Source organism: Triturus cristatus, chromosome 8 (assembly GCF_964204655.1).
Source record: "Triturus cristatus chromosome 8, aTriCri1.1, whole genome shotgun sequence".
Classification (NCBI taxonomy): Eukaryota; Metazoa; Chordata; class Amphibia; order Caudata; family Salamandridae; genus Triturus; species Triturus cristatus.
In genome coordinates this window covers 970,700,983-970,727,594 of record NC_140591.1, presented here as the reverse complement: position 1 = coordinate 970,727,594, position 26,612 = coordinate 970,700,983, and the positions used below count along the sequence as shown (strand labels likewise).

The window sequence follows — 26,612 nt, the reverse complement described above, 5'->3', positions numbered from 1 at the left end:
GGGAGTTTACTTATAACATCTTATAAGTATAACAGCCCATGATTACAAGATGGGAACATTGAGTTTAGTATGCCTGAACTCAGAATCTAAAGATGCATCTTTTAGTGAGGATGATTTTTACATTCTGGGTTTCAAAATACAATTTTTAGAAAGTAGGTATTGTCTTGTTTGGCCATCCAGTGTGCCTCTGCTAGGTTTGTGTATTGACTGTCTGGCCTTGTAGTGACAGGGCTTGAAGATGTACATCCTGTTGAGACCGCCACTTGGGGGGGTTAGGTGTGTCCTGCCTTTTCAGGGTGAGTCAGGGCTGGGCTGAATAGACCTCGGCTGCATTTAGAGTAAGGGAAGCGATTCCTTTCACACCTGAATTGGCCTGGTCTGCCTTGGACAATGCCGTCTCGACCTCCTGCCAGGCAGCTGCACCAGAGAAGTCAGAACTGGTTCTGGCCGGGCAAACACACTCTCTGCCTCCAGAGAACAAAGGATTTTGTACTATAAAAAAGTGGGGCCCAGACCCCAGACTTTTAGATCGCTTTTGAACTTCAAGAGGAACCTCTGCCAAGGAGAAGAGCTGAAAGAAACTGGAGGAGGAGTACTGTCCCTTTGCCGTGTGCTGTCTAGGGTTGGCCTGCAGTAGCTGTTTCTACAAAGGAGAGGAACTCTGTGTGTATCCTGGTTGAGAACGTATCTCCAAGGGCTTGTAAGTGGAGCTTGCTCTCTGTTCAAGAGGTCTCAGGAACAGCAAAGACCTCACCATCCTTCTGGGAACCATCTCTGGAACCGCTGGTTTCCGTCACCGCAGAAGAACAGGACAACAGACTCTTTCACTGAGTCTGTCGCAGGATTCTGTGTCTTGAAGGCCCGGCAGAGCGCACTGCCGCATCCTTGGTGTCACCGCTGCCGCTGGGCATCTGTCAAGCCATTGCTAGCACTGTGTCCTGTGGGCACCACACCGCACCGCCTCACTTCACTCTGCCCAGACGTCACTGACACCGTCGCTGCCTAATCCGAGCATCAACTGGTTCCATCGCCTGCACGACAGCCTGGCCGCACCGCATCGAGCACCGCCTCATCCCGCACATAAGCCTTGGTTTCACCGACACTGTCTGGACAATCGTCACTGAGTCACTGCCTGTGCAGCATTATGAGGGAACTGCACCCTGCACCGCTTCCATCTTTGCAACGCAACCACGACAGTTGCCCCGACCGGCCCATACCAACATTTCAGCCGCACCGAGAAAGGTACAGTCTACGAGTCTGTCGCTGCTTTAGCTGACCCGTACCGCTGCAGTCGGATGGAACTTTTAGACTGTCATTTTCTGCATCGCGGTAGCCCCGGAGGGAGCTACCGATTCGGAAGGATTGTGTTTTGCACCCATTTTTACGTTTGAAATGTTATCTTGCAAAGTAACTACTTTTACAGTATTCTATGTCGGTATTCTTGTGTTATTTGGTCTTTTTGTTTTAGACAAAGTTTTGCTTATTTTTGTAGACTGATGTGGTGTCAATTTGTAGCGTTTTCACTGTGATACTGTATGCATGCACAAATGCTTTACCCACTGCCTCTGAGATAAGCCTGTCTGCTCATGCCAAGCTACCAAGGGGTGAGCAAGGGTTATTTTAGAAGTGTATCCCCCTTTCCCTGACTAGAAAGAAGGGTCCTTACTTGGACAACGGTGCAACCCATTGCCACTAGAGACCCCCATTTCTAACATTGTTGGTCAGCGGTGGGATCTGGACATGCATTTGTGCCTTACATACAGTGATTGGTGTACACTACTAGTATAGTGCAGACCATTACGCAACCACATACTGTTTTGTCTGTTTTCTGGTGTCCTCCTGGAAGTATTTCTGATATTGAGAGTCTGGTTAGTTGTTGCATCTGTGAAGTCTTGAGAAAATAGAACTTGACTTCTGGCACATGTTCATCTAAACAATGAGGGAGCTATGTGTATTCTGCTAGGAAAAGGGGCTGCCTGTGAAGAGATAGGTCCCAGAGTAATGGGAGGAGTGAAGGGTCCCATGTCCTGTCTCAGAGGAGAAGAAGTCGGAGTGGGCTGTGTCCTGAGGTGCCCGAAACCCTGTCTCAAGGCCTGGTTGGTTCCATGAGGGAACACCAGGAGGGTAGCCTGGTCTGTACCAGGAGGTCATCCCCTGAGGGGGATCTCAAGGTATCAGTTGAGTTGGGGGAGACTGCTGTAACCAGCATTGCACCAGCTCTGGTGTCTGGCAGCACCTCTCCAGTATCAAGAGTGTCAGGCCAGAAGTGGGGACCCCACAGATAGGGTTGACTACCCACCAGCAGAATTTCAGACTTATCTCATTTTATTTGAGGGAGTTGTTATTCATCCAAGCAGCTGCTTTTGTGATCCAGGTATTTAGAGTAACAGGCTGCCATCTTCCCTGGGAGAGAGGGAGACAATAATCTGGGTGTCATCTGCATAGGAAAATAATGATCACAGTTTTCCAATATATCAGCCAGAGGTCACACAGAAATGTCAAATAGGGTCGAGCTGAGGGCTGAACACTCAGGTACACCTGAAGATAAAGGGTATTGGGGGTTGGGAGTGTATGTTCTGTTCGAGACCTGAAAAGAACGGTCATGTTAAATGGAACTTAACCAAGTTAAGCCAGATCTTGAAAAACCCAGTCTTTGGAGAAGTAGTTTGTGCAACACAGTGTTGAACACAGCATAATAGAATCAGAGCCGCGGTGCCACCCCTATTTACTTGGAGCCTGAGCTGTTCAGTGACTTCAAGCAGAGTGGACTTAGTGCTGTAGCCAGACATGAATTCAAATTGAGAGGGGTGGAGAAGATAGTTTGCTTCCACAAACACTGACATTTGCTGATTAACGCGTTTTTCTAAAACTTTAGAAAATAAAGGTAGAAGCAAAATCAGTCTGTAACAAGACCAGTTAAGAAAAGCAAGATGATTATGAGGTGAATAATATTTGCATGGCTCTAAAATTTAGGGACTCACCATTAGGAGAATGAAGAATTCAAAAGATGTATCACCCTGTCAAAAAGTTTAGGGCGCAATTTGCTAAAATAAGCAGGAGGAATGGAATACGGAGGAGAGCTGGATTTGATGGTAAGGTAGTAAATATCAGAGGATTAGTAGACGAGAAAGTGCTCAAAAAGCAGGGAGAAGAGGAGCCCAGATAGTAGATATTTTTCCTGCTTGCAACTGAGAGGAAGGACTTATGTTACTAGTGGTTACTTTGTGGACTGTTGGTGACGTGGGGGAAGGAAGAGGGTGGTTTGATCCCGCCGTAGAGAGCTTGTAACCTCGGTTGCTCCCGCTGATGCTATCACAGATGTTTTCTGCCCGCTAATTGAGAGATGTCTGGAAAGCCATTGATGCAAATTTACACTGCCCAGTACTCTCTGCAACTCTTTAGAGCTGTATGGTGGTATGCGGGTGTGAATCGCCTGATATCCCTCTACAGCCGCTTTTTCACACAGAGATCAAAAGGCTCGCAAGGCTTGCGGATGAGTATGTCTCCACTGCGGGTCCTAAATCAGCGTACACCCGTAATACCTGCTTCTGCTGTTCAACTTGAAAATAAAGGAAGCAAACTCGCTGAGACCGCAGGACGCCGCATAACTGGTCACCTGAGTGGGAGCTCCCAACTTGGCAAACCCGTTCTTAAACTTTTTCAGACAGGAAAGCGTCGGGCATTATCCAAACATGTGCCGCTCCCCCGTTGGAACAGAATATGGCGGCGGCTTTGATGGCGGCGGCGCCGGATCGAGACAATGTTGCTGTCTCTCCCTTCGCCGAAGGTCGGAGTCAAGACGAGACATACGCTGCACTGATACAAGGTAACACGCCAACCTTACATTCTGGACTTGGCTCAGAGGAAGTAAATAGCATGTCTGAAGATTATATAATTGAAAATGCTTCACATAATTCTCCAGCAAACATTGCCTTAATTACGCCTCAACTGGAAACAATTATTGCCGCTCCCTGCATTGCTAGTGACACCAGCAGCAGACATGGTAGTGAGAACCCTGTAATGACGATAAATGAGAATGTTCAAGCGGGTGATATACTGCCATATGGGAAAATGGGGCCTAACGGAGCTAAGGGAATTCATGACCAAAGAGAAGAGGACTTCGAGAATGAGGGGGATAGAGAAGCTGATGCAGCAATAGAGAGGAAGTCAGATCATCACGCTTCTGATTGTGATATTGTTTTAATAGAAAAGGAATGCGCCAATATGCCTAAGCTCTTTATTTCTCCACCTATCCCTGTTATGACAGACACTATGGGAAGCCAGAACTGTATACCCAGATCGGACGGCGCTCAGAAAGAAAAACAGATAGCTGCAACCATTGCACCCAACAGGGGGGCAAAATTGAAAAAGAAACAAAAAATCAAGGAGCTTTCTTCAACACACTCTAACGTGGTAAAATCACAGGATATTGGTGGAGGATTTGTAAGGCCATCCCGCTTCGTAAATGGGTCACGGCCAAAGGAGAAGTTAAAGCCATCATATCATGGCTAAGTGGCTCATTATCTAGTAGTGATTTGCAACCATCTGCTACTCCGAGCCCAGACTTTGCTGCACAGTCCTGTGAAGCTTCTAGTGGTTCCCACTGGTTGGGCAGCGAGAAAGGAACCTTGGTAGATTCTTCTTCTGCTTCCTCTACTACCCATATAAAGGACGCAGGTCATGTAACTGCTACTGCTAAGGAACCCTCACTATCTAGTATCTTCCAAGCACTTCATGATCAGAGAACTGAGATGCAAACCAGCTTTAATCAAGCTAGAATAGATAGTGGTTTGATACAGCAAGGACTGTCTGAGATATAGTCCAAAGTAGCTGGCTTAAGCCAAGCTATAGCAGAACTACAACAGCGTTTGTCGAATACGGAAGATATAGTAGCAACAGTGGCAAAAACAACGGGGATACATGATGGTCAACTTTTGCTTCTTACAAATAATATCGAAGAACTTGAAAATAAGCAATGTAGGAATAACTTAAGACTCTTTGGTATTCCTGAGGAAAAAGAGGGCGCTGACCCTCGGGCCTATATAGTCCAGCTGCTCCAGCAGTCATTCCCAGATCTCTCCGACTGGGACTGGGATTCCCAGATCCAGCGGGCTCACAGACTTCCACTATTCATAAATGCAAGAGTCACGAGCCAGTAGGCAACACCCGTGACCTATGATCATTTATTTTGGAAATTTCCTACTAAGACAGGCAGTCTTCTTTTGATCCCGCCCAGGCACAGATAATTCACTTACATTTTCTGCTAGGTCAGATCTTTGCAAAGAAACAATGGAGAGGCGCTGGAAGCTGCGCCAGTTGATCGATCCTATGAAGGCTGCTGGTGCGCAAGCATTTCTTCAAGAACCAGCGCGACTTAAAGTTATACGTGGTAGTTATACCAGGACCTTTCATGCATCCAACGAGGCCCAGCAGATCCTTAACTCTTGGAGGTTACCAGAAAAGAAGGCTCTTTAAAACCTGAATATATATGATGGGCTCTTTATATATATATGATCTCATTTCATGCAATTTTGTTTTTTCCTTTTTTTGTCGAATCCATCTCTTTATTATGCTGTCTATTTTTTGGGAATGAAAATTGGATAGATAAGATACTGGTTGAAACTTATTTGTGATTATATCTATGATTATGAGATGACACATGCAGATATATGTTGCCGATCTTCTTTATAGGTCCTTTTCCTCTTTCGTTTTTTGGGGGGAAGGTTCTTTTTTGGGCTTTCCTCGCATAAGATTTCAAATTATGACGGGGCTAAATCCTTAGCACCTGGGGGGTGCACAAGCTCTCTAGTGGCTGTCAGGTCCATCGACAGTCTGTTTGGGGTGATTCCTTCTCTAGGAAATGGGGTGGGATGAGGGGGGGTCCTGGGAGGGGGGCCCGGGCTTGGTTCTTGGTTGTTTGAGAGGAGGGGATAAATATAAAAATATCAAAAAGAGTAAACAGAAGAACTATCACTGACAGGGGTTATGTCACTTATAGTGCTTCACTTGGATCGGGACTCTATATGTCGTTAAAAATATTTTTTTGTTTGGCCACAATTCAAAATATGAAAAATAGGCAGAGATATGGAATGGGGCCTCTAGGATACTACATGTTATATACATTATATAAATGGGGTTAATCAAGTGCTTATGTTGGAATACGGCTGGACTAAACTCTGCTAGTAAGTGCCAGATGGTACGTGAAGAGCTGTGAAATTCTAAACCTCACATTGTTGCTCTTGTTGAGACACATTTTTCATATAAAGATAGACAGTTGCTTAAACAATTGGGCTATAAGATAACTGAATGTACTTCCCAGACAGTTTCTGTTAGGGGGGGTTCCTATTTTAATGGACAAACGGCTTGACTACACCGTGATTAAAGCCTCTCATGATAATTGCGGCAGGTGGCTAATAGTGCAGTTACTTATTAATGACCACAAATTTATATTGTGCATTTTATATGGTCCAAACTAAGATGAGCCATCTATGTTTGAGACGCTATCTCTAGATTTTTTTGATTGGCAGGGAGACTTAATCATTATGGGAGATTTTAATTGCATTATGAATTTGAATATAGATTCAACTAATCGAGGTGCCTCCGGTAGAATGAAGAAAGTAAGGGCTGCTATTATGGAAATGGCCCGACTGCATAGTCTTAAAGATGCATGGTGGGCACTGCACCCCCTACAACCTGGATATACTTATTACGGTGCACCTCATCTGCAATATTCAAGGATTGATATGTTTCTGGTTAATGATACAATTCTGAATATAGCCAAATGTGAAGTATATCCTAAAATAGTATCAGATCATAATCCCATAATGGTTTCATTTATGCTTGGCCCATGTAATAGACAAACACAACAGTTGTCTTTTCCTCGCTATTTGCTGACGGACATGGAGTTTATAGCAGTCGTGAAGAATAACATTAGGAATTTTATTATAGACAATGAAGATTCTGCCTCTCTTTTCTCTATCTGGGATTCACTTAAAGCTTATATAAGAGGAGGTACTCAGCAATATGTTTTTAGGCAGAATGACAGCAAGAATTTGGCAACTAAGGCCACTAGGGAGACCATTTGGCACTTAGAAATTGCACATGCTGGTGAAATTAGGCAAGGACTCACTTTACAGGTGACAACATTAGCACATTCACAATTATATATTTACTTTCAGTTGAGAAACGCGCTGCACTAGGACGGTCTCTAAAAGGTAAGACTGCAGCTAGTTATCATAAAAATCGCGCTCTTCAATATGAGTATGGAGAACAAATAGGTAAAGTGCTTGCACATCAACTCTCGGACAAAAGGGCGGCACGAGTAATTAAGTGCATAAAAGGTGATGGGGGGCACTTCATACATGGCCAGAGAAGATAATAGAGCAATGTCTTTGCTTCTATAAGAAACTGTATAGTAGCCCTAATATGTTGATGAAAACAAATGTGGGATTATATAGAAAAGTGTAACTTTCGTAACTATTTCGAAAGACTCCAAGCAGAACAGGAAAACTCCCTTAACCTAGTGATATCCGCTGAAGAAATAGCTGATGCTATAGGGGCTCTCCCTTCTGGAAAAGCAGCGGGGGAAGATACCATACCAGCAGAATTTTATAAAACGTTTAAGGCAAGTCTGATTCCCCTTATGTGTAAAATGATGAACCATATCAGTGTGAGTGGATCGGTACCTAGTTCATGGGATATGACAAACATTATCTTCTTTTTAAAAAGAACAAACCGAAGGAAGAGTGTGGGTCATATCGACCGATCTCACTCATAAACGCTGATGCAAACATTTTTGCACAAATATTGGCAATGCGCCTTGCACCCTATATGGCACAATTTGTTTCTGATTAACCCCTTCATCGCGGCGCGGATTACCGCGCTGTGCTGAAGGGTTCGTGCATGGGCGGGGCCGTGACGGAGCAGTTCCGTCATCCGCACTGCGCGACCGACGCGCATGACGGAACCGCTCCGTCACACGCATCGAAGGGGTTAACAACATGGCTTTATACCTGGGAGGGATATGACTGCACATGTGAGCACTTCTGTACTTGCTTTTGATGCTGCCTCTAAGCTGAACCTGGATATGGGGATGGTCATGCTTGACGCTGAAAAAGCATTTGACCGTATAGCATGGGACTGTCTCTGGGCCATACTTACTGAGTACAACATCCATGGTCGGTTCTATGGATGGATTAGAGCTTTATATAAATGCCGCAGTGCCAAACTAATTTACTTACACTATCAGTCTGCTTCTTTTAGGATACTTATTGGCACTCTGCAAGGTTGTCCTCTTTCCCCTTTACTTTTTGCTTTATACATCGAACCTTTTATAAGACTGCTTGCTAACGTATCTATTTTGCCAGTCTTTTTAGGTTCTGGTGATCTGAACATAATGGCCTATGCTGACGGCATAGCTGTTTTTTCTATAGATCCAGTCAAGGCTATAGAGGCAATTCAAATTGAGGCTAGGGCATTTGGGAATTTTACTGGTTATACATTGAATGTAAATAAGACACAGACTATCCTCAATTATCAAACCAATAAGGAAGTAACTGGGGCCTTCTTAGTAGCAATTTACCTAGGTGTACGGATTACCTCAAACTTGGGACAGATCATACAGTTGAATTAGGATTGTTTGCTAAAACTTATGATCTCCAAAATGAAGAATTGGCATACATTACTTATTAGTATCCTAGGGCGCTGTAACATTATTAAAATGATTGTTTTACCCAAATTTCTTTATTTATTTAGGGCAATACCATTGAGAGTCCTGAATTATTTTTTTTTAAACTGGAGGGGGCTATCAGCAGCTTCATATGGGGCTATAAACAACCATCACGCGCTATTAGATACTTAAAGCTTCCCTATAAATACGGTGGATTTCAACTACCGGACTTTAAATTTTACTTTTTGGCCTCTTTCATAGGTCGGAATCTTCTTTCCCCTAACATACAATATTGCTGCTATAGCCTTGCTATTGGTAGCGATAGTAATATGTTTTTATATAGGATCAATGATCCAAATTACTTCAAAAGAGTACGGTTTAAGACTCTAAAAGATATAGCATATATCTGGCATAAGATTACAGCTAAATGCTCTTTGCCACTGATGCATCCTAACTTACCATTGTAGAGCAATCCCATGCTTCCTGAAATATTTTACGACACTCAAGCTAAATTGTGGGATAGATATTGTATTAACCAACTTAGGCATTTGTATGATAACAATGGGTTTCGTACGTTTGAAGATTTACAGAGGCTAACCGGTATACCCAAGAATATGTTTTACATATACTTACAGATCAGAGACTGCTTATGCGGGTGCAGGGATATAAGAAAACCTAGAGGATTGGATATATTGACCCTTTTGCATTCAGATGCAAAATTGACTATTAGCAAGACCTATCAGTTACTCTCTCAATTTTGGGAGAATGATGACTCAAAGCTGGCATCTAAATGGAGCCAGCAATTGGGTCAAGATATTAATTCTGGAGATATTGAAGTTGCGTTAAAGACTCTTGATGAGACGGTACACTTCACTAATCTAAAGTTGCAACTGTTTAAAACCATATGCATGCTTTATTACACTCCAGAATGAATCGCTAGGTGGGCATCTAATAAGGGCACTAATATGAGCAATAAAGGTAAATGCGTTAAATATGGACTGGTTTCTGCAGACAGTTTACATTTGTTTGTTACTTGCTTAGAATTGACAACTTGATTGGCAAGATGTTATGCATATAATAGGGGATCGCTTGAAGATTGATATAAAATGCACCGAAAAAGAGTGTATGCTTGTTTACAAAATAGAGCCGGACACTAGATTAAGATCTCTTATATCGGTCATTATAGTAACAGCGCAACTATGCTTTGCCCGGGCTTGGGTCTCTAAAATACCGCCTAGGGCTTTGAAAGGGTGGGCAATGCTAAGGGAAATATTTGAAAGAGAAATGGCCATAGCTAAGAGTAGGGGCCTTTGCTCTGGGAGGAAATTTCATCGAATTTGGGGACCCATGTTGAATATAGGATTATAAAAATGTTAAGAATTAAGGTGATACTTTAATATTCTATGGATCCTTTCATCTATTTTATTTATACATGTTTTGAATATTACTGTTATTGATGTATGGTTTCTATGTTTACTCCTGGAGATAAATAATTTTAAAAAAAATACTAGTGGTTACTCTTTCTGCTAGCAACTAAGTACTGCGAGTCATAAGACTAGTAGAGAGGGATGCCTCAATATCCGCCGCTTTTTGAAGAAGTAGTCAGCCAATGCACCACATTGTGTCTGTGAAAGTGGAATAGAAGGAGAGATAGTTGTGGGATCAGATATGGCTTTAACAACTTGAAATAACTTTTTGGGATAATTTTGAGCCATAGCGGTTGAAAATGGCTTGAGTGGAATGGCAATTTTTGTGGTAATCTCCCGGGGCTAGCTTGTATTTTAATTTATCTTCTTCACAGTACGTTTTATGCTAGATCATCTCTAAGCACTTACAATTCTTTTTAACCCCACATACAGTGAAATCAAACCAAGGGGCTGGAGGAAAGAGATCTGGAATAGGAAGTACAGTATCAAGAGATGTTCAAATCCAGTTGTCAATAACTAGAGAGTACACTGAATGGCTCACATTGGGTGTGGTTACCTGTAGCAATGAACTGAGAGAAGAAGGGTCATGTTTGGACCAATTCCTTGGCAAGGTGGCTGGGCCACAAGGCCGAGCAATAGAAGTGGAAGAGATTGAGAAGGAACAAGGCATTGCAAAAGGATCGGACCATGACAAATGGCACGGATGATCTGCCAACAATCCCCTGAAGTTAGAGAAGAGACGATCAAGCAAGATACCTGCTACATGATTAGGATAATTATTTACTGGATGAACATTCAAAGCTTTAAAATCCTTCACCAGAGAGGAGGTCAAACTACAAGCTGGGTCGTCAAAATGAATGTTAAATTCACCTAGAACATTAAAATTTGAGCATTTATAAATAAATAGGGAAAGGCGTTCCAGTACCAAAGAGCACTAACTACCTGCTGGTCCAGGAGGACGATAGACCAATGCGCTGGAAAAGGCACAGTTATTAAATATGTGTGAAGAGTCTCCGGAGCAACCCCTTATATACAGCAATATGTTGTTCAAATGTCAATTCAAGATTATTTTTTTCTTCTTTTCTTTTGATTCTGTTATCTCCACATATATTCAAATGTCTTCAGCAAAGATTCATAACCACACATGTTTTGTCATGTGGTATATCAACCACTGTCTTTATCAGGGCTAGAAAAACAAAATGCAAACTCATTAACCATATGTTTTAATTATATTCTTTATACAAAATATGGTGCTGCAAGCACCACCCAAATGTGTGTTCATTCCTAAGAATTCCAATTAAACACCTCAGGTGCTCCCCAAACCCTGACAGAGTTAGTTAGTCTAAGTGTACATATCCATATAAATAAACTATGTTTCAACCAATAATATTAATTGTATTATCAGTCATCATGCAATTGAGACAATATCATACTAGTAGTTATTTCAACACCCTCGTGCCACCTTAAACCCTTTGTGTCGCTTCACACAAAGTGATCTTCATCCAGCTCACCTCTATGTATAACAGTACTATGTCCTATAGTCCTGTGTCAGTATAAATTAAATTGTCATCAAAGGACCTATATGAAACATATAAACTGCATTCATCAATGCCATCCCATGTGAAATCACAAGACTATATATTGTTTTTAATCAATCACTGCGTGTATTAGCAGAGCCCCGTTACTATTCAGAAGTATCCTGCCTTATCCCGGCATGTTTGCTCACTCTGCGACCGCATATCGCAACTGAGAGTTATTTAAGTTTTTTCTCGAGTCCAGGAACAAAATCATTCTGGCGGGTATAAAGAATTCTCAAAATATAGAGTCATGTATAGTGGTAATTAGTGGCTTTCCTGAAGAAGGCGCTACTGTGCTGAAACACGCGTAGAAGATAATGAAAGAATTATCCTAATTTACCACAACAAGACTAATTGCTGGTAATAAGACTACCAACATTCAATCTATGTACTTTTTCAGCATTATTTGTACTGTACATATTGTTGGTCATATTCAATCAAGTTAGTTGTTTTGGTATATATGTGTGGCTCGAATGCAAGATGAATGAAAGGTCACGGGTGATTTGTCCAATGTACATTGTATGTATTATATGTCAGTGTTTTTATATTTATAATACATGGAAAAACTAGTGAAATATTCTGAAAAATGAATGTAAGAATAAAATAAAAACATCTTCTTTGAAACAATTTCCCTTCATCTTTTTTTTCTTTTTGTTCACACACAGTTTGCACCTAGCTTTAACACGTTCATCTTAATCATACTCCGTTGTTTCATTTTTATACACTGTTAGTATATTTTCAAGAGTAGCCCTAGGTTTTTCTACATTAATATATTTTCTCAGCCCTAGGTACTCATAGCAGTCTGCAGGGGATCCCTTCTCTTCACATTGAATACCCCGTAAATGCCAGTCCTGCCACGGCCCCATTCAAATAAGACCTGGGCCGGGAGCAGGAGGAAAAGCCTACCAAAGTTTGAGAGCTGACCGCTCTCTAGAAATGGCACAACAAGATAGCCGCTAAGCCTGCACCCGTTTAACCAACGCAGAGCAGAATAAAATGTAGAACATTAAAGTAAAAGATCCCCCACACACAAATTCAGTGCAGCAGTGGTGATTAAAAAGCAGTATTTAAAAATAACATGTAAAATACCTCGCAATGGCCAGTCCTGCCTGTGCCACGCGCCATTTTGCACCGGTGCATTCATAATGGAGCATTCCCTCATTTGCTTGAGGGAACACTTTGCTTTTGCACTTGTCCCGTGTTGCAGATGTGGCTACAGAGACAAAGAAGTTAGCAGGAGATGCATCAATTGTGCTACACATGTAGTCATTGGCGCCCCCCTCCAGGGCATCCATAGGGAGGGGTGCATGCAGGTGACATGTATCCCCAGGTATTTCCGTCTTCAAATAGAGGCCGTTCGCCACAACTTAGAGATGGTGCCTCGGTTTCAAACTGCAGCCTTGTCTTGAGCTAATGTGCTCTCTTCAGCACAGACATGCACTGTCAGAGTTTTTTGTTTATTATCCCACTGCCTCAGTCTGCAATGGACCCACCTTTTTAGGTCTCGCCTGAGCCAACGCGCATGTGCTGCTCTGCAAGACTTTTTGTAAGGGGCTTCAAAAATCTGACCACACGCACGTGCATGTGTTTTGGTTTTCGTCACAGGCTATTGGCCTTTGCGTGTGTCTTTCTAGGAAAGACAGCACGCAATTGGGCAAAGGCGGGTGCATGTCCCGCCTTTGCTCCGCCCACGGCCTAATGCTTGCGGTTACCCGCACAGGTGCCATCTATTTTGAATTATCGTGCCCAGACGCGTGCACAATAATTCAAAACAGATGGCCCGCTGTGGCGCGCGTGCCCGCACCACTCGCATGCTTGTTTCCCTTACAGCGCGTTACGAAGGAGGGAGATCCTGACCTGAGTGTCAGAATTTGGCAGCCGAAGTTCAGATTGTCCCAGCTTGTACATGGACGCAGGCACACATGCATAGCCAGTTCCAAAGGAAGAGAGAACAAAGAATGAGTACCAGAATCTCCCAGGATATGTTTTGCTGTCCTCATGCTGAAGCATTAACTAGGTGCTGAGTATGGTGCATGGAAGTGTTTTGTTGTGTAGCACTCAGGCGCCCTCCCTTCCACTGCCCTACCCCTACCACTGTCAGACATGCAGGATGAATTATCGGCACTCATTTTACCAATTGACCGGTGTTCGATCAGACTTCCAGTTTGCAGTCTGTTCAGTTATTTGCGATTTACTTTCAAAAGCTTGATGAAATTATTTTATCTAGTTGGATTAAAACAGAGTTTATACAAAAAACAAACCAGAGTATGAATATTTTAGTAGTTAAATGTTGTGTTCCTATAGATTCAACCACCTCCTAGTCCATGCATGTTTGGAACATCGTCACCTTGTGGTCAGGACTGTTAATAGACCAATCCGCTGCAACTAGCACATACTAGGAGAACTTTTGTAGCAGTTGCCCAGAGCGTACGCTTCCAACTCACTTAAAAGTATCAAATCCTATTTTTGTCCGGTGTTACCTCCTTAGTGAGCCTCGAACGCTGCCATTCTAGGCTCGTATTGGACACAAAGTTCGTACAGCTGTTCGTGGTGCGCATATGATGTGTGTGATAATCTTGCACTGCTGAAGCTTGTGGTTCATCTAATATGTGTGTGAAGTGAATACTGCATTACTTGTGCCCATGGCACGTGTGAGATATTTGCGTGAGACAAGCATGTACTTCTGTAACATGCGATGTTTTCTCGATCGCTTTTTCCTCGTTTTTTCCCGCCTTTGGCGGCCCTCGCCGCTCCATTCCGTCTCCCGCTTTTCTCGCCGTTTTTGCCCGCATCCCATTGGCCCCTACCCTCCTGCCACCCGCCTCCCAGCTGACCCCTCCTCCCAGCTAGCCTTAAATGGTGGCCGCTGCGCAACGCAGGTAAGCGACCCTTGACCTCCGGGTAGGTTGCTCCCCACGCCGCGACAGCGAGCGCCACCTCTGCCCCCGGCCCCCCTGGTTACTGCTGCCCCTGAGCGTGAGTGTGCCCTTGTTGCCTGAGCGAGTGCTTTCCTTTTTGCCTTCTGTACCCCTGGTTGTCTGTGCGAGTGTTTTCCTTTTCTGCCTTCTGTACCCCTGGTTGTTGAGCGAATGTTCTCCTTTTTTGCCTTTTGTACCCCTGTTTGCCTGTGTGTACCCCCCTCGCCATGCCCGTCGCCTTTTTTCTGCCTCGTTTTCTCGATCGCTTTTTCCTCGTTTTTTACCGCCTTTTGCGGCCCTCGCCGCTCCATTCCCTCTCCCGCTTTTCTCGCCGTTTTAGCCCGCATCCCATTGGCCCCTACCCTCCCGCCACCCGCCTCCCAGCTGACCCCTCCTCCCAGCTAGCCTTAAATGGCGGCCGCTGCGCGACCGCGCGCAGCGGGCGCGCCGCTGGTGCACCGAATGCGCGCCTATGGCAAGCCCGTCTGCGCCCGTCCGTGCCAGGACCGCGCCCAGTGCCCGAACCCCTGGCCCCCGACCCCGGCCGGACCTACGACCCCACCACCCTCACCACCCTCAACCCCGGCCGCACGCCGGGCTGCCACCGCGCCACCCCGAAACGAACCCACGGACCCTTCACCTGCAGCAGCTGCCGCTTCACCTGCCTACGGACTCACACCGCTCCCGTCAAGAACGACTCCCCCGGAAGCAATCTCCACTGCATCCTGGTCAACACCCGATCCGTCCACAGACACGCCATCGAACTATGGAACCTCATCAACTCAACGAACCCGGACATCGCCTTCCTCACCGAGACCTGGATGAACCCCTCCTCGGCACCCGACATCGCCATAGCCATCCCCGACGGCTACAAAATCATCCGAAAAGACCGCACCAACCGCATCGGAGGAGGCGTCGCCATCGCACACAAAAGCTCCATCCGTATCTCGACCCACATCGACGACTCACTCCCCAACGCTGAACACCTCCACTTCGCGATCCACAGCGACCCCAAGACCACCCTCAGAGGCACCCTCATGTACAGACCACCAGGACCACGCACCAAGTTCAGCGAAGACATCGCAGACTTCATCAACCCTCACGCACTCTCGTCCACCGACTACATCCTCCTAGGGGACCTCAACTTTCACCTGGAGAACCACACCGACAACAACACCACAGCCTTACTGGACAACCTCGCCAACCTAGGACTGAAACAGCAAGTCAACACCCCCACCCACCACGCCGGACACACGCTCGACCCCATCTTCTCCTCCAGCAAACCCATCTCCTTCAGCCACACCACCGAACGCACCTGGTCGGACCACAGCTGTGTCCACTTCAGTTTCAAGAAGACCACCATGCACCACCACACCCAGCAAACACCCAGAAGACACTGGAATCGAGTCACCACAGAACAGCTCGCATCAACCCTCTCCCAGAACCAACCCACCAGCACCACTAACCCCAACGAAGCCGCCAACAACCTCACGAGCTGGATCTCAGACTGCGCCAACCTCCTGGCCCCCCTGAAGACCCAAGCTTACACCAACAACCACAAGAAAAACTCCTGGTTCACCACCGACCTCAAGGACTCCAAAAAAGAATGCCGCACCCTCGAGAAGACTTGGCGCCTCAACCAGACCGAGGAGAACATGTCAGCCCTCAAGAACGCCACCCGCCAACACCACCAACGCCTCTGCGCCGCACGAAAATCAGCCTACCAGAACAGACTAGACAACAACGCCCACAACAGCAAGGAACTCTTTGGCATCGTCAAAGAGCTCTCCAACCCGACGCAGAAAACAACTCCATCCCTCCCTCACAGGACCTCTGCGACTCCCTCGCAGCCTTCTTCCACCACAAAATCACCGACATATACAACAGCTTCACCACTACCAACACAAACCCACCCCCGGAACCCGCCACCGACATCACCACCATCCTCACTTGGAACCCAACCACCACCGAGGAAACCACCCGCGTCATGAACTCACTCCACTCTGGATCTCCATCCGACCCCTGCCCACACCACATCTACAACAAAGCCGACAACATCATCGCACCCCACCTCGGAGACGTCATCAACGCATCTCTCACCTCCGCCACCTTCCCAGAGAGCTGGAAACACGCAGAGCTCAACGCCCTCTTAAAGAAACCAACAGCAGACCCCACCGAACTCAAAAACTTCCGGCCCATCTCTCTCCTACCGTTCCCCGGCAAAGTGATTGAGAAAATCGTCAACGCTCAACTCACCACCGCCTTGGAAACCAACGACTCACTCAACCCCACACAGTTCGGCTTCAGAGCTAACCACAGCACCAAAACTGCCCTCATCGCAGCCACGGACGACATCAGATCCCTGACCGACAAGGAAGAAACCGTGGCCCTCATACTCCTGGACCTCTCTGCAGCCTTCGACACGGTCTGCCACCGTACCCTGATACACCGCCTCAGCAACGCCGGCATCAGAGGCAAGGCCCTGGAATGGATCATCTCCTTCCTCTCCGGAAGAACTCAGAGAGTCCGCCTCCCCCCCTTCAGATCTACAGCCACGGAGATCATCTGCGGCGTCCCCAAGGATCCTCCCTCAGCCCACCCTCTTCAACATTTACATGACCCCCCTGGCGAACATCGCACGTAAACACGGACTCGACCTCATATCCTACGCCGACGACACCCAGCTCATCTTATCCCTCACCAACAACCCCACCTCAGCAAGGACCAGACTACACGAAGGCATGAAGGAAGTAGCGAACTGGATGACAGACAGCAGGCTGAAACTGAACACAGAGAAGACGGAGGTTCTCATCCTCGGCCCTACACCCTCCGCCTGGGACGACTCCTGGTGGCCTCCCACCCTAGGCAGCACTCCCCAACCCACCGACCACGCACACAACCTCGGCTTCATCCTGGACTCATCCCTCTCCATGTCCAGACAGGTCAACTCGGTGACCTCGGCATGCTTCAACACCTTCCGCATGCTCCGCAAGATCTTCCGCTGGATCCCCACCGATACCAGAAAGACCGTCACCCACGCCCTCGTCACCAGTCGCTTGGACTACGGGAACACTCTGTACGCCGGCATCACCATCAAGCTGCAGAGGAAACTTCAACGGATCCAGAACGCTGCCGCACGACTCATCCTGAACGTACCCCGCCACCACCACATCTCCGGACACTTGAAGAAACTTCACTGGCTCCCAATCAACAAGAGGATCACCTTCAGACTCCTCACCCACGCACACAAAGCCCTTCACAACCTCGGACCAAAACTCATCAACCACCGCGTCTCCTTCTACACTCCTCCGCGCACACTACGCTCGACCGGACATGCCCTGGCAGCCGTACCTCGCATCCGCAAAGCCACCGCCGGAGGAAGATCCTTCTCTTTCCTGGCAGCAAAGACCTGGAACTCTCTGCCCAGCAACCTTCGCGCCATACCTGACCACCTCTCCTTCAGGAGGCAGCTCAAGACCTGGCTCTTTGAGCACTGACCCCTCCCCCCCCTCCCCCCCAGCGCCTTGAGACCCTCACGGATGAGTAGCGCGCTTTATAAATGTGACTGATTGATTAATTGATGTACCATGTCTGTGGTCTGTGTACGGGAGGCTGCAGTGCTAGTGTCTGTGGGGGACACGTTTTCACTGGTGACAAGTGATGTTTTTATACATTGTTTTAGAAAAGTTGAATTGCTACTGTCCGTGGGGTACGGGGCTGTTTGTGGGAGTAAAGCGTGTACTGCTGTAACATGCAATGTACCATTTCTGTGGTCTGTGTACGGGAGGCTGCAATGCTAGTGTCTGTGGTGTGTGTGGGACGCGTTTTCACTGGTGACAAGTGATGGTTTTATACCTTGTGTGAGAAACGTTGAATTGCTACTGTCCATGGGGTATGGGGCTGGTAATGGAAGTGAAGCGTGCACTGCTGTAACATGCGATGGACCATTTCTGTGGTCTGTGTATGGGAGGCTGCAATGCTAGTGTCTGTGGTGTGTGCGGGACACATTTTCACTGGTGACAAGTGATGTTTTTATACATTGTTTTAGAAAAGTTTAATTGCTACTGTCCGTGGGGTATGGGGCTGTTTGAGGGAGTGAAGCGTGTACTGCTGTAACATGCGATGTATCATTTCTGTGGTCTGTGTACGAGAGGCTGCAATGCTAGTGTCTGTGGTGTGTGCAGGACACTTTTTCACTGGTGACAAGTGATGTTTTTATACATTGTTTTAGAAAAGTTGAATTGCTACTGTACGTGGGGTATGGGGCCTTATAACTGTTTAGCCATGCAACAGTTGATGTTGTTGTACCAAGGATATTGTGCTGGATAACTAAACACTTATAAGGTCCCAAAGGCAAGACCTATTGGCTATGCCAATGCTTGTTAAGGGTGTGCTGTGGCGCAAATAAGAGTGTACCATGCCCCAAATAGGGATAGTGCACCCAATAAATAATTCAGACACAGAAGCCTACAACAGAAAGAGGGATGATGGGTTGAGGCATAAAAAAGCATTGTTTTAAGAAAAGTCTAGTGCAGTTCAGAACTATGGAAATTGTTTTTTGCATGAATGTAGTTTCTCATGCAACCAGATGTTTAACGTTTAACCAGATGTTTCTGATGCTGCACAGATTGCTGAAACATGCTTTCTTTGAACTTAGCTTATCTCACGACAAACAACACAGCATAATTAACACATTCACCATTGCTTGCTTTATAAACATTTGTTTATAAAGAAATGTGCAAGACAAGCTGCCACTGTTCAGTGCTTGAACTATGGGCATACCATAATATGGACGTCTAGTTATGATCGGAGTCAGTAACATGTAGCATAGGCCCTGATTCCATAGGATTGTGAATGGAGAGCCTGGGTGAGGATCTGCCATGCATGGAAATGATCAGTGTTTAAAGCATTCATCTGGGACACGATGCAGATCTAATACTTTGACTTATCAGTGCTGATGCCTCTCATGCTAGGACTAATGAATGTCGCACTCATTCCTCCAGGCTGGGCTTAATGACTTGCAGGCTGCCTCCCTCGGCTGGCAAGTTCAACGCGGATCTCACATTTTTTTTCTTCTTCCTCTTTTGGTTCTTTGCATCAATGTTCTGAGTGTGTACTCATTTTTTACTTTTGCACAGTAAAGTCTTCCTAGCTTTGACGTATCAATAATTAGACGCATGCAATTGGACAGCATATAATGGATCCCAGGCTATCTCTGCCTGATCCGTACCCAACCCTCTTTTCATAGACATGTTCTTAGTAGTGTCCAACTTTTCTCCTGTCCTGGCTGAGTGGTTTAAAGAGTATCCGTCATCTTCCGGGAATGAGTAGGTGCCCCCCACGCCTAGGGGAGGGGCGCCCTTAGTCGCGCCACGGACAACGCAGCAGCCTCAAAACCCATTTTGCTTCCCGCACCACAAAGCGGCCTCGGTACCTCCCTGATTAAACATTTAAAGACCTATAAAATACATAAAGGCAGTTGCAGGCATTAAAATCAAAAGAAAATGACATTAGAGAGATTAAAATTAAATAAATGCAAATTCCTATAAGTGGAATCTAACCCTAGTACTTGGATTATGACTTGTGAAATACTTAACTGTAAACCTCCGTCATTTATGAACGCTACGCCAAGGCCTCCTTGAACCCACCGCGCCACACTTCGCCCTTTCAGACGCTCCTGCGGCTTCCCAGGGATCCAAGGAGACAAAGAGGACGAGATCCCTGGGACAACGCCTTAAATAACTTCGTAATTAGTTTCAGTTTCTTTTACGTGTAGGAGACGCCCCCTCAATGATTTCCTTTCTACCAGCCCCCTGGAAGAGGAGGCTCGGCTCCGTGGCGCGACTAAGGGCGCCCCTCCCCTAGGCGTGGGGGGCGCCTACTCAAGAGTATCCGTCATTTTGTATTTATGATGATAGGCTGCTCTTGATACAACCTAGTGACAGCCGATCTCATTACTTTGCAACACATTTATACGTGTCATTGATCCAGTAGATTTTTTGCCATATTACTGAAAAAAACAGGTAATCAGGGAGACGTCTTGTTCAGCTGAACATGAAGTGGTATGTTGACAGAGCTGCAAATAAACTCAAATGAAAAATCTTTATCATCAATGCCACCCGAGACTTCACAGCTCGGAAGTCAGCCCCTCTATTTTTGTGATTTTAAAACAGCAAGAGAGGTTCTAGATACATGAGCTCTGTTACTACCCTCATCTCGTCACCGATAATATCTGCAGTGCCCTTATCATTGGGCCTTTGCAAAATACAATTCATCCAGGCAGCTTGTATTGACATTTGAAAATTCATGAGCATACATTACCACCACCTTCATTTCTCCATAAAGATCTTCCTTGACCTTCCACAGCCTTCCCTATGGCAGAGCACAGTATACTGCACCACATGCATTTTGGACACATTTTTACTCTGCCTATCAGGTTGGTCATCCCTCCTCAAACTCATGGTGATATTCTGCCTCCAAGCCCACCCTTTTTCTGCAGGGTGGTTTCCACCAAGCCACTGTTCTAAAGGAATACATTTCTCTCTCATGATCACGGCCCACAGTAACGTCCTACCTCCTGTTTTCAGTTGACTTTAAACGCGTGCTCTCTTGTTCCACAGTTACTGCTCTCTGCAACAGGGAAAGAGCACTTTGGCCAAGGGTGCTATGCCAGCAGATAGAGGGCTCCCAAGACAGGTGCGGGCCTCTTCCGGGGGGCGCCTACAGTAGGCGCCGCCGTTTTGAATTTTGCAGGCAGGCAGCCCGCAGTTTTTGCGATTGCCTGGGAGGCTATGGGTGGGGAGGGGCACCCGGGCGGGTCGCGGGGGCAGCCAGGTGGGATAAAAGGGGAAGGGCATCCCCACACAGCTCACCTGGTTTGTCCTTGCCTGGCTGCCCCCGATGACCGCCCTGAAGTGCTTTGCTGCTGCTGCTGCCCTTCAAGCAGCAAACCTTTTTTTATCCACCCTCCTATCCCCTTAGATAGTCTCCTTTTTGGGAGGAGTTAGGGAAGGAGTCATATTTGGTCACAATACAGGTGGACAACCTTGGCATCAGTAACTGAAGCGCAGGCAAATTCAGGATGGAATTAGGAAGCCTTTGGCTTAAACCGGGGCTGGGGCTGCTGTGGGGGTGTAGAGAAGGGCTCGGGACGCCCGCTACAGTGATTGTCGTTAGCCTTCCATGGCATTACATGGCCCCGGGAAGATGTCGGCAGATGGCGTCTGTGGCAGGGGACTAAGGTAGAGCCCAGTTGCACAGGCTCATCTCCCATTGACTGCCAGGGGAGATCCCTTTTGGGTTGGCTCTGGCATGATTATGTTGGGGGTCCAGTTTTTATGCTGGCCCATGCTCCCTCTATCTTGGGGGGCAGGTGAGTTCGCCTTGTGACATGCAACATGGGGGATCACGGTCCTGAATAATTTGGAATAGTCGATGCCATGGTGCCTGGGGGGTGGCCAGACATGACTCCTTTGAGATCTGTTGTTAGGAGATGTCATGTATTAGTTCCCCTAATCAAAGACTGTTGATATAATAATTGTAAATATCATGCAAGAGTTTCAAGAATTTTGTTGATATTGTAATGTCGTGTTTATGATGATTGTAATAAATACGGTGTGAGAATCGTTATTTTCTCTAACGCAGTAATGGTGTCTGTGTGTCTCTGTCACCCTCATGCATGGAGGGCACCTCCCAACATTGCGGGAGGAAAAGGGAGCATGTGATGATAAAGAATCCCCCCTTTTTGGTAAGATGTTTTGGGCAGGTCTCGGGCCGGTCACCCCACCTGGACGCATATTTGCTTTTAGCTGCATACCTTTATGCTGAAAGCAGCCAAAACGGAAACTATCCACTTCCCATTAGTAACCATGTCATATTGGGCACATTTTTATAGGGGCAGAAGCCAAAGGTCAGAGGTGCGAACGGTGACACCACCATATGACGTTCCCCATGGGAAGAGATTCCTTTGCTGTAGCCTCATACCAGCTGCACCACATGTCAGTGAACAGAAAGAAGCAGGGCCGTACACATAGTGGAGGATCCATGCTTCTTTTTCCAGAGCCCCATCAAGCTTCAGCCCCGCCCTTGTGTAGGACAAGAGCAAGGCTCTTTTGCTGTTCTAAAGCAGGAACTGTCCTGGGGCTGTTTGCAGTTGTCATAAAGAGCATAACTAGTTCAATTCCTGTTGTGCCATAGAACTAGCTGTTCCTGGCAATGAAATGATCGGATTACAAACACCTTTTGTACTTGTGTAGGACTGTTGTCACACGAACTACCACATGGTTGTTTTCTGCAGTTCTCATTATCAGAACTGACAGGCAAGTTCCTTGTGTGGTCCATGTGTGTTTTCTGAAAACATGTTTTTATCCACAGTTTGCACAGTCGGAGGCAGTTTGTGGGCGCGAACCTCCCAGGAGTGTGTCGCTACGGTTCCAAGATGGACTGCTGCTACGGCTGGAAGAGGAACAGCAAAGGGCACTGCGAAGGTAACTACACACCGCTTTACCTCGAGAGGGATACCTTTTATGGGGCGCCCCCTGGGCGGGATCCTTTCTAATGAGACAAGCTAGCAGCCTAAATCAAAAACACATTCATGCCGAACACTTCGTTTTAAGCACAGATGTGAGAAAAAAAACACAAATTGCTCACGGGTAGATTTTCTGTTATTTTAAATAGCATTTTTCCCACCTAGGTATAAATATATCAATATTTAATCAAATGCAAATGTTGCCTAAGTTTGAATATTCAGTCACCGTGTGTATAGAAGTATGATTGGTATTGCATTTTAAAAATGTTTAATAGTGAACTTAGTAAGGATACATCAACAGATGGAAAAACAGGGGAAACGAGAGATTTCTGTCTCTTTATTTATATATTGTTTGATGTATTGAGCTACGGTTTTGTATAGCGCGGTCTTGACCCGTGATTGTCAGAGCGCTTAATCTAAGTTAAACCTAGTTTGCATGCATGATCGAAAATCCAGTTTTAGGAGAGATAGTGTAACTGGCTACAAAAAAAGTGACATTTGGATGGCCAACACCTATATACAAATCATTGACAAAGACGGGGTAACCACATTCTAGTATATGAGGAAAAATGTAGACGTGCAGAAAGAAGGAGGGCATCTTGGTCAGGTTCATTTAATCTGAGATTTTTTATCAGATTGAGAAGTGTTTTTCAAATAATATTCATTTAATTGTGACTTTCTCGTACAACAGAATAGTTGTGATGGCAGGTACTATAGAATTCCAAAGTTTGGATAAACTCCCAGAGAAGGATTTTTTGAGTTTGTTTTTTTACTAAAGATAGGTAGTTCTGTTAGAAGGGTGTCTTTGTGTTCACCACCAGAGAGCCACTCCACCCTGACCCTTTACTCCACTCTATGGTACGCTATTCCACTCTACTCCACTCCGCTCCACTCTATGCCACTGCACTTTACGGCACTCCACTCTACGACACTCCACTCTATGCCCCGTCCCTCTACACCAATCTATGTCAGTCTACACCCCTTCTCTCTACGACACTCTACTCCACTCTGCTACTCCACTCTACACCCCTTTTTGCCACTATTCAACACTCTACTCTATGAAACTCACTTTATGCCATTCCAAGCCACTTTACTCCACTCTACAACACACTACTCTGTTCTGCATTTATTCACTCTATGCCACTCTGCTCTGCAACACTCTATGCCACTCCACTCAGAACATTCTATGCCACTCCACTCTACAACACTCTACTATATGCCACTCAACTCTTCAACACTATTCCACTCTATTCCACTCCACTCTACGACACTCCACTCCACTCTCTGCAGCTGCACTCTATGCCACTCTACTTCACTCTATGCCACTCTACTTGATGACAATCTACTCCACTCTACACCACTCTACTCTAGGACACTCAATGCAACTCCTCTATGACACTTTAATTCACTCTACTCTACGAAATTCTGTGCCACTCAATGACACTGTACTCCACTCTAGCCCCTCCACTCTACTCCGTCCATGTCACACCACTGTATGACAGTCTACAGCACTCTACCCTGCATCACTCCACTGCACTATTCACACCTCCCTCTAGGCCACCTACCCCACTCTACTCCACTCCACTCCACTCTACTCTGCCACACTCTACTCTATGATACTCTGTGCCACTCCACTCTACACCACTCCACTCTATGACACTCTATTCCACGCTACACCCCTTCACCCTACAACACTCTACTCCCTCCACAACACTTTACGGCACTCCACAACTCTCCACTCTACAACATTCCATGGCACTCTACCCCACTCCATAACACTCTATTCTACTCTAATCGACTCTACGCCATTTCACACTACAATACTCCACTCTACAGCACCTCAAACCTCTCTACTCTATGCCACTAACTTTTACCAATGCTGAACAGTAGCCATGCTGGTGTACAACATGGCTAAAACACATTGGGAAAGCCAATAGCTCCTGGTGTTCGCAAAGGCAAGACTAATTGGCTTTGCCAATGCTTGTTTTTAAGAAAAGGAACTTATTTTTCATCATGAGTCTTTGGCCCAGAGCAACATAGAGAAAGGCAGAAAAAGGAGAAAAAGGAGAATGAAAACAATAGTAAAATATTGGCAAAGGTAAAACTCAGGTATGAAAAAGAAAGCTCAAAACTGAGAAACAGGGATAGGACTTGTATGTGAAGGAATCAAGTACAGGCAGTCTTGGTATTCAGTTTCCTCAATATTCAGCAGCTCTAGTGACAGGATCGTGAGATGAACTTTGGACTTGTATTTCTATTTTTTACAAATTAAACACTGACGGGAAACCTCTTATTATACCAAAGCTTGCTGAGACAAGGTCAACTATGATAACGTTTCTGACAGCAAATTTCTATTGCTAATAATCTATATCAAGTGTAGCTGTCAGCAAACTGTTGACATAGAAGTGATGGAACCCCAGTGTAATAAAAATGCATAAAACCTAGTGCACACCATTGTGCACGGTATGCAAAAAAGCCAATGAATTTGTGAACTATCATATTGCTTCTAGTACCAATAGAAAGTTTTACTCTACCATGACTCCTCATGCTCTGTGCTTTCTGAAAACCTGTGCATGCCTTGAATTGTTTCTACTGATATACATCAGATAGCATACGCAACTACTACCTTTTTCATTGGTATGAACACTTTGTAGGAGAGCTTGACACGTGAAATGTAAAACATAACCTGACCCCAGCAAGTTCTTAGAAATCAGATGCACTCTATGTATCCGAATATGACCTGGTTTTGCAAGGTGGGCCACATGAGTTTTTGGTCCAGCGCTTGGCGGCCATCTAGAGAAACCTACCAAACCCACACATTTCTGAAAACAGGAGACCCGGGGGAGTCCAGGAAGGTATGGTTTGCATGGATCCCCCAACGTTTCCTTACCCAGAATTTCCAGCAATTTTTTCAAATTTCTGTGTGGGAAAGTTGTAGGATCACCAGGCTGACACAAATTTCCTACCACCCAACATTCCCCCAGGTCTCCCGATAAAAATGGTACCTCACTCTTGTGGGTGTGTCAAGTACCCGCGACATGCAAGGGCCCAAGATGTATTGTGGAGACATCAAATTACCTATCACAAAACAATCTTCTTTTGCAAGGGGGGTTGTAGTGTGGTTGGTGGATTAATTACTGACATTGCAAAGTTAGCACAAGCTTGGCTGCCATGCTGCTACTTTTGCGCATGTTACTACATGACTTTGTTTTCGCAAAACTCTGCTTGTGCCTGTTCACATGAGAACCGTCTACCTTTCGCGTTCCTTGCTGTTCTCTGTGGTTTTCGTCTGCACATGATGTACAAAGTCGAAAAACAATGTCCCTTGTTATTCTGCTCTGGTCAGTCCCCCGCACCTAGACATAACACAAAGCACAGCTGCACTGCTGAAAATCGAGTGATTTTAATATTGCAGGCATGCAGGTAGAAAGCACTTGGAGAAAAACCTTTCCAGAGAGAAGAGCTGTGCTTGTCCGGAGATGTAAACCTTTGCAT

The 26,612-nt window shown here is 45.8% G+C and overlaps 1 protein-coding gene across 1 annotated transcript in view; it reads left to right on the top strand.

Annotated features, from left to right (window-relative positions):
• Positions 1-26,612, top strand: part of EGFL6 (EGF like domain multiple 6) — a 439,195-nt gene that overhangs the window by 22,502 nt on the left and 390,081 nt on the right. Inside the window, exon 2 of the mRNA XM_085622499.1 lies at positions 22,964-23,076. Within this exon, the coding sequence (XP_085478625.1) occupies positions 22,964-23,076 (113 nt within the window). The remainder of the gene's footprint in view (positions 1-22,963; positions 23,077-26,612) is intronic.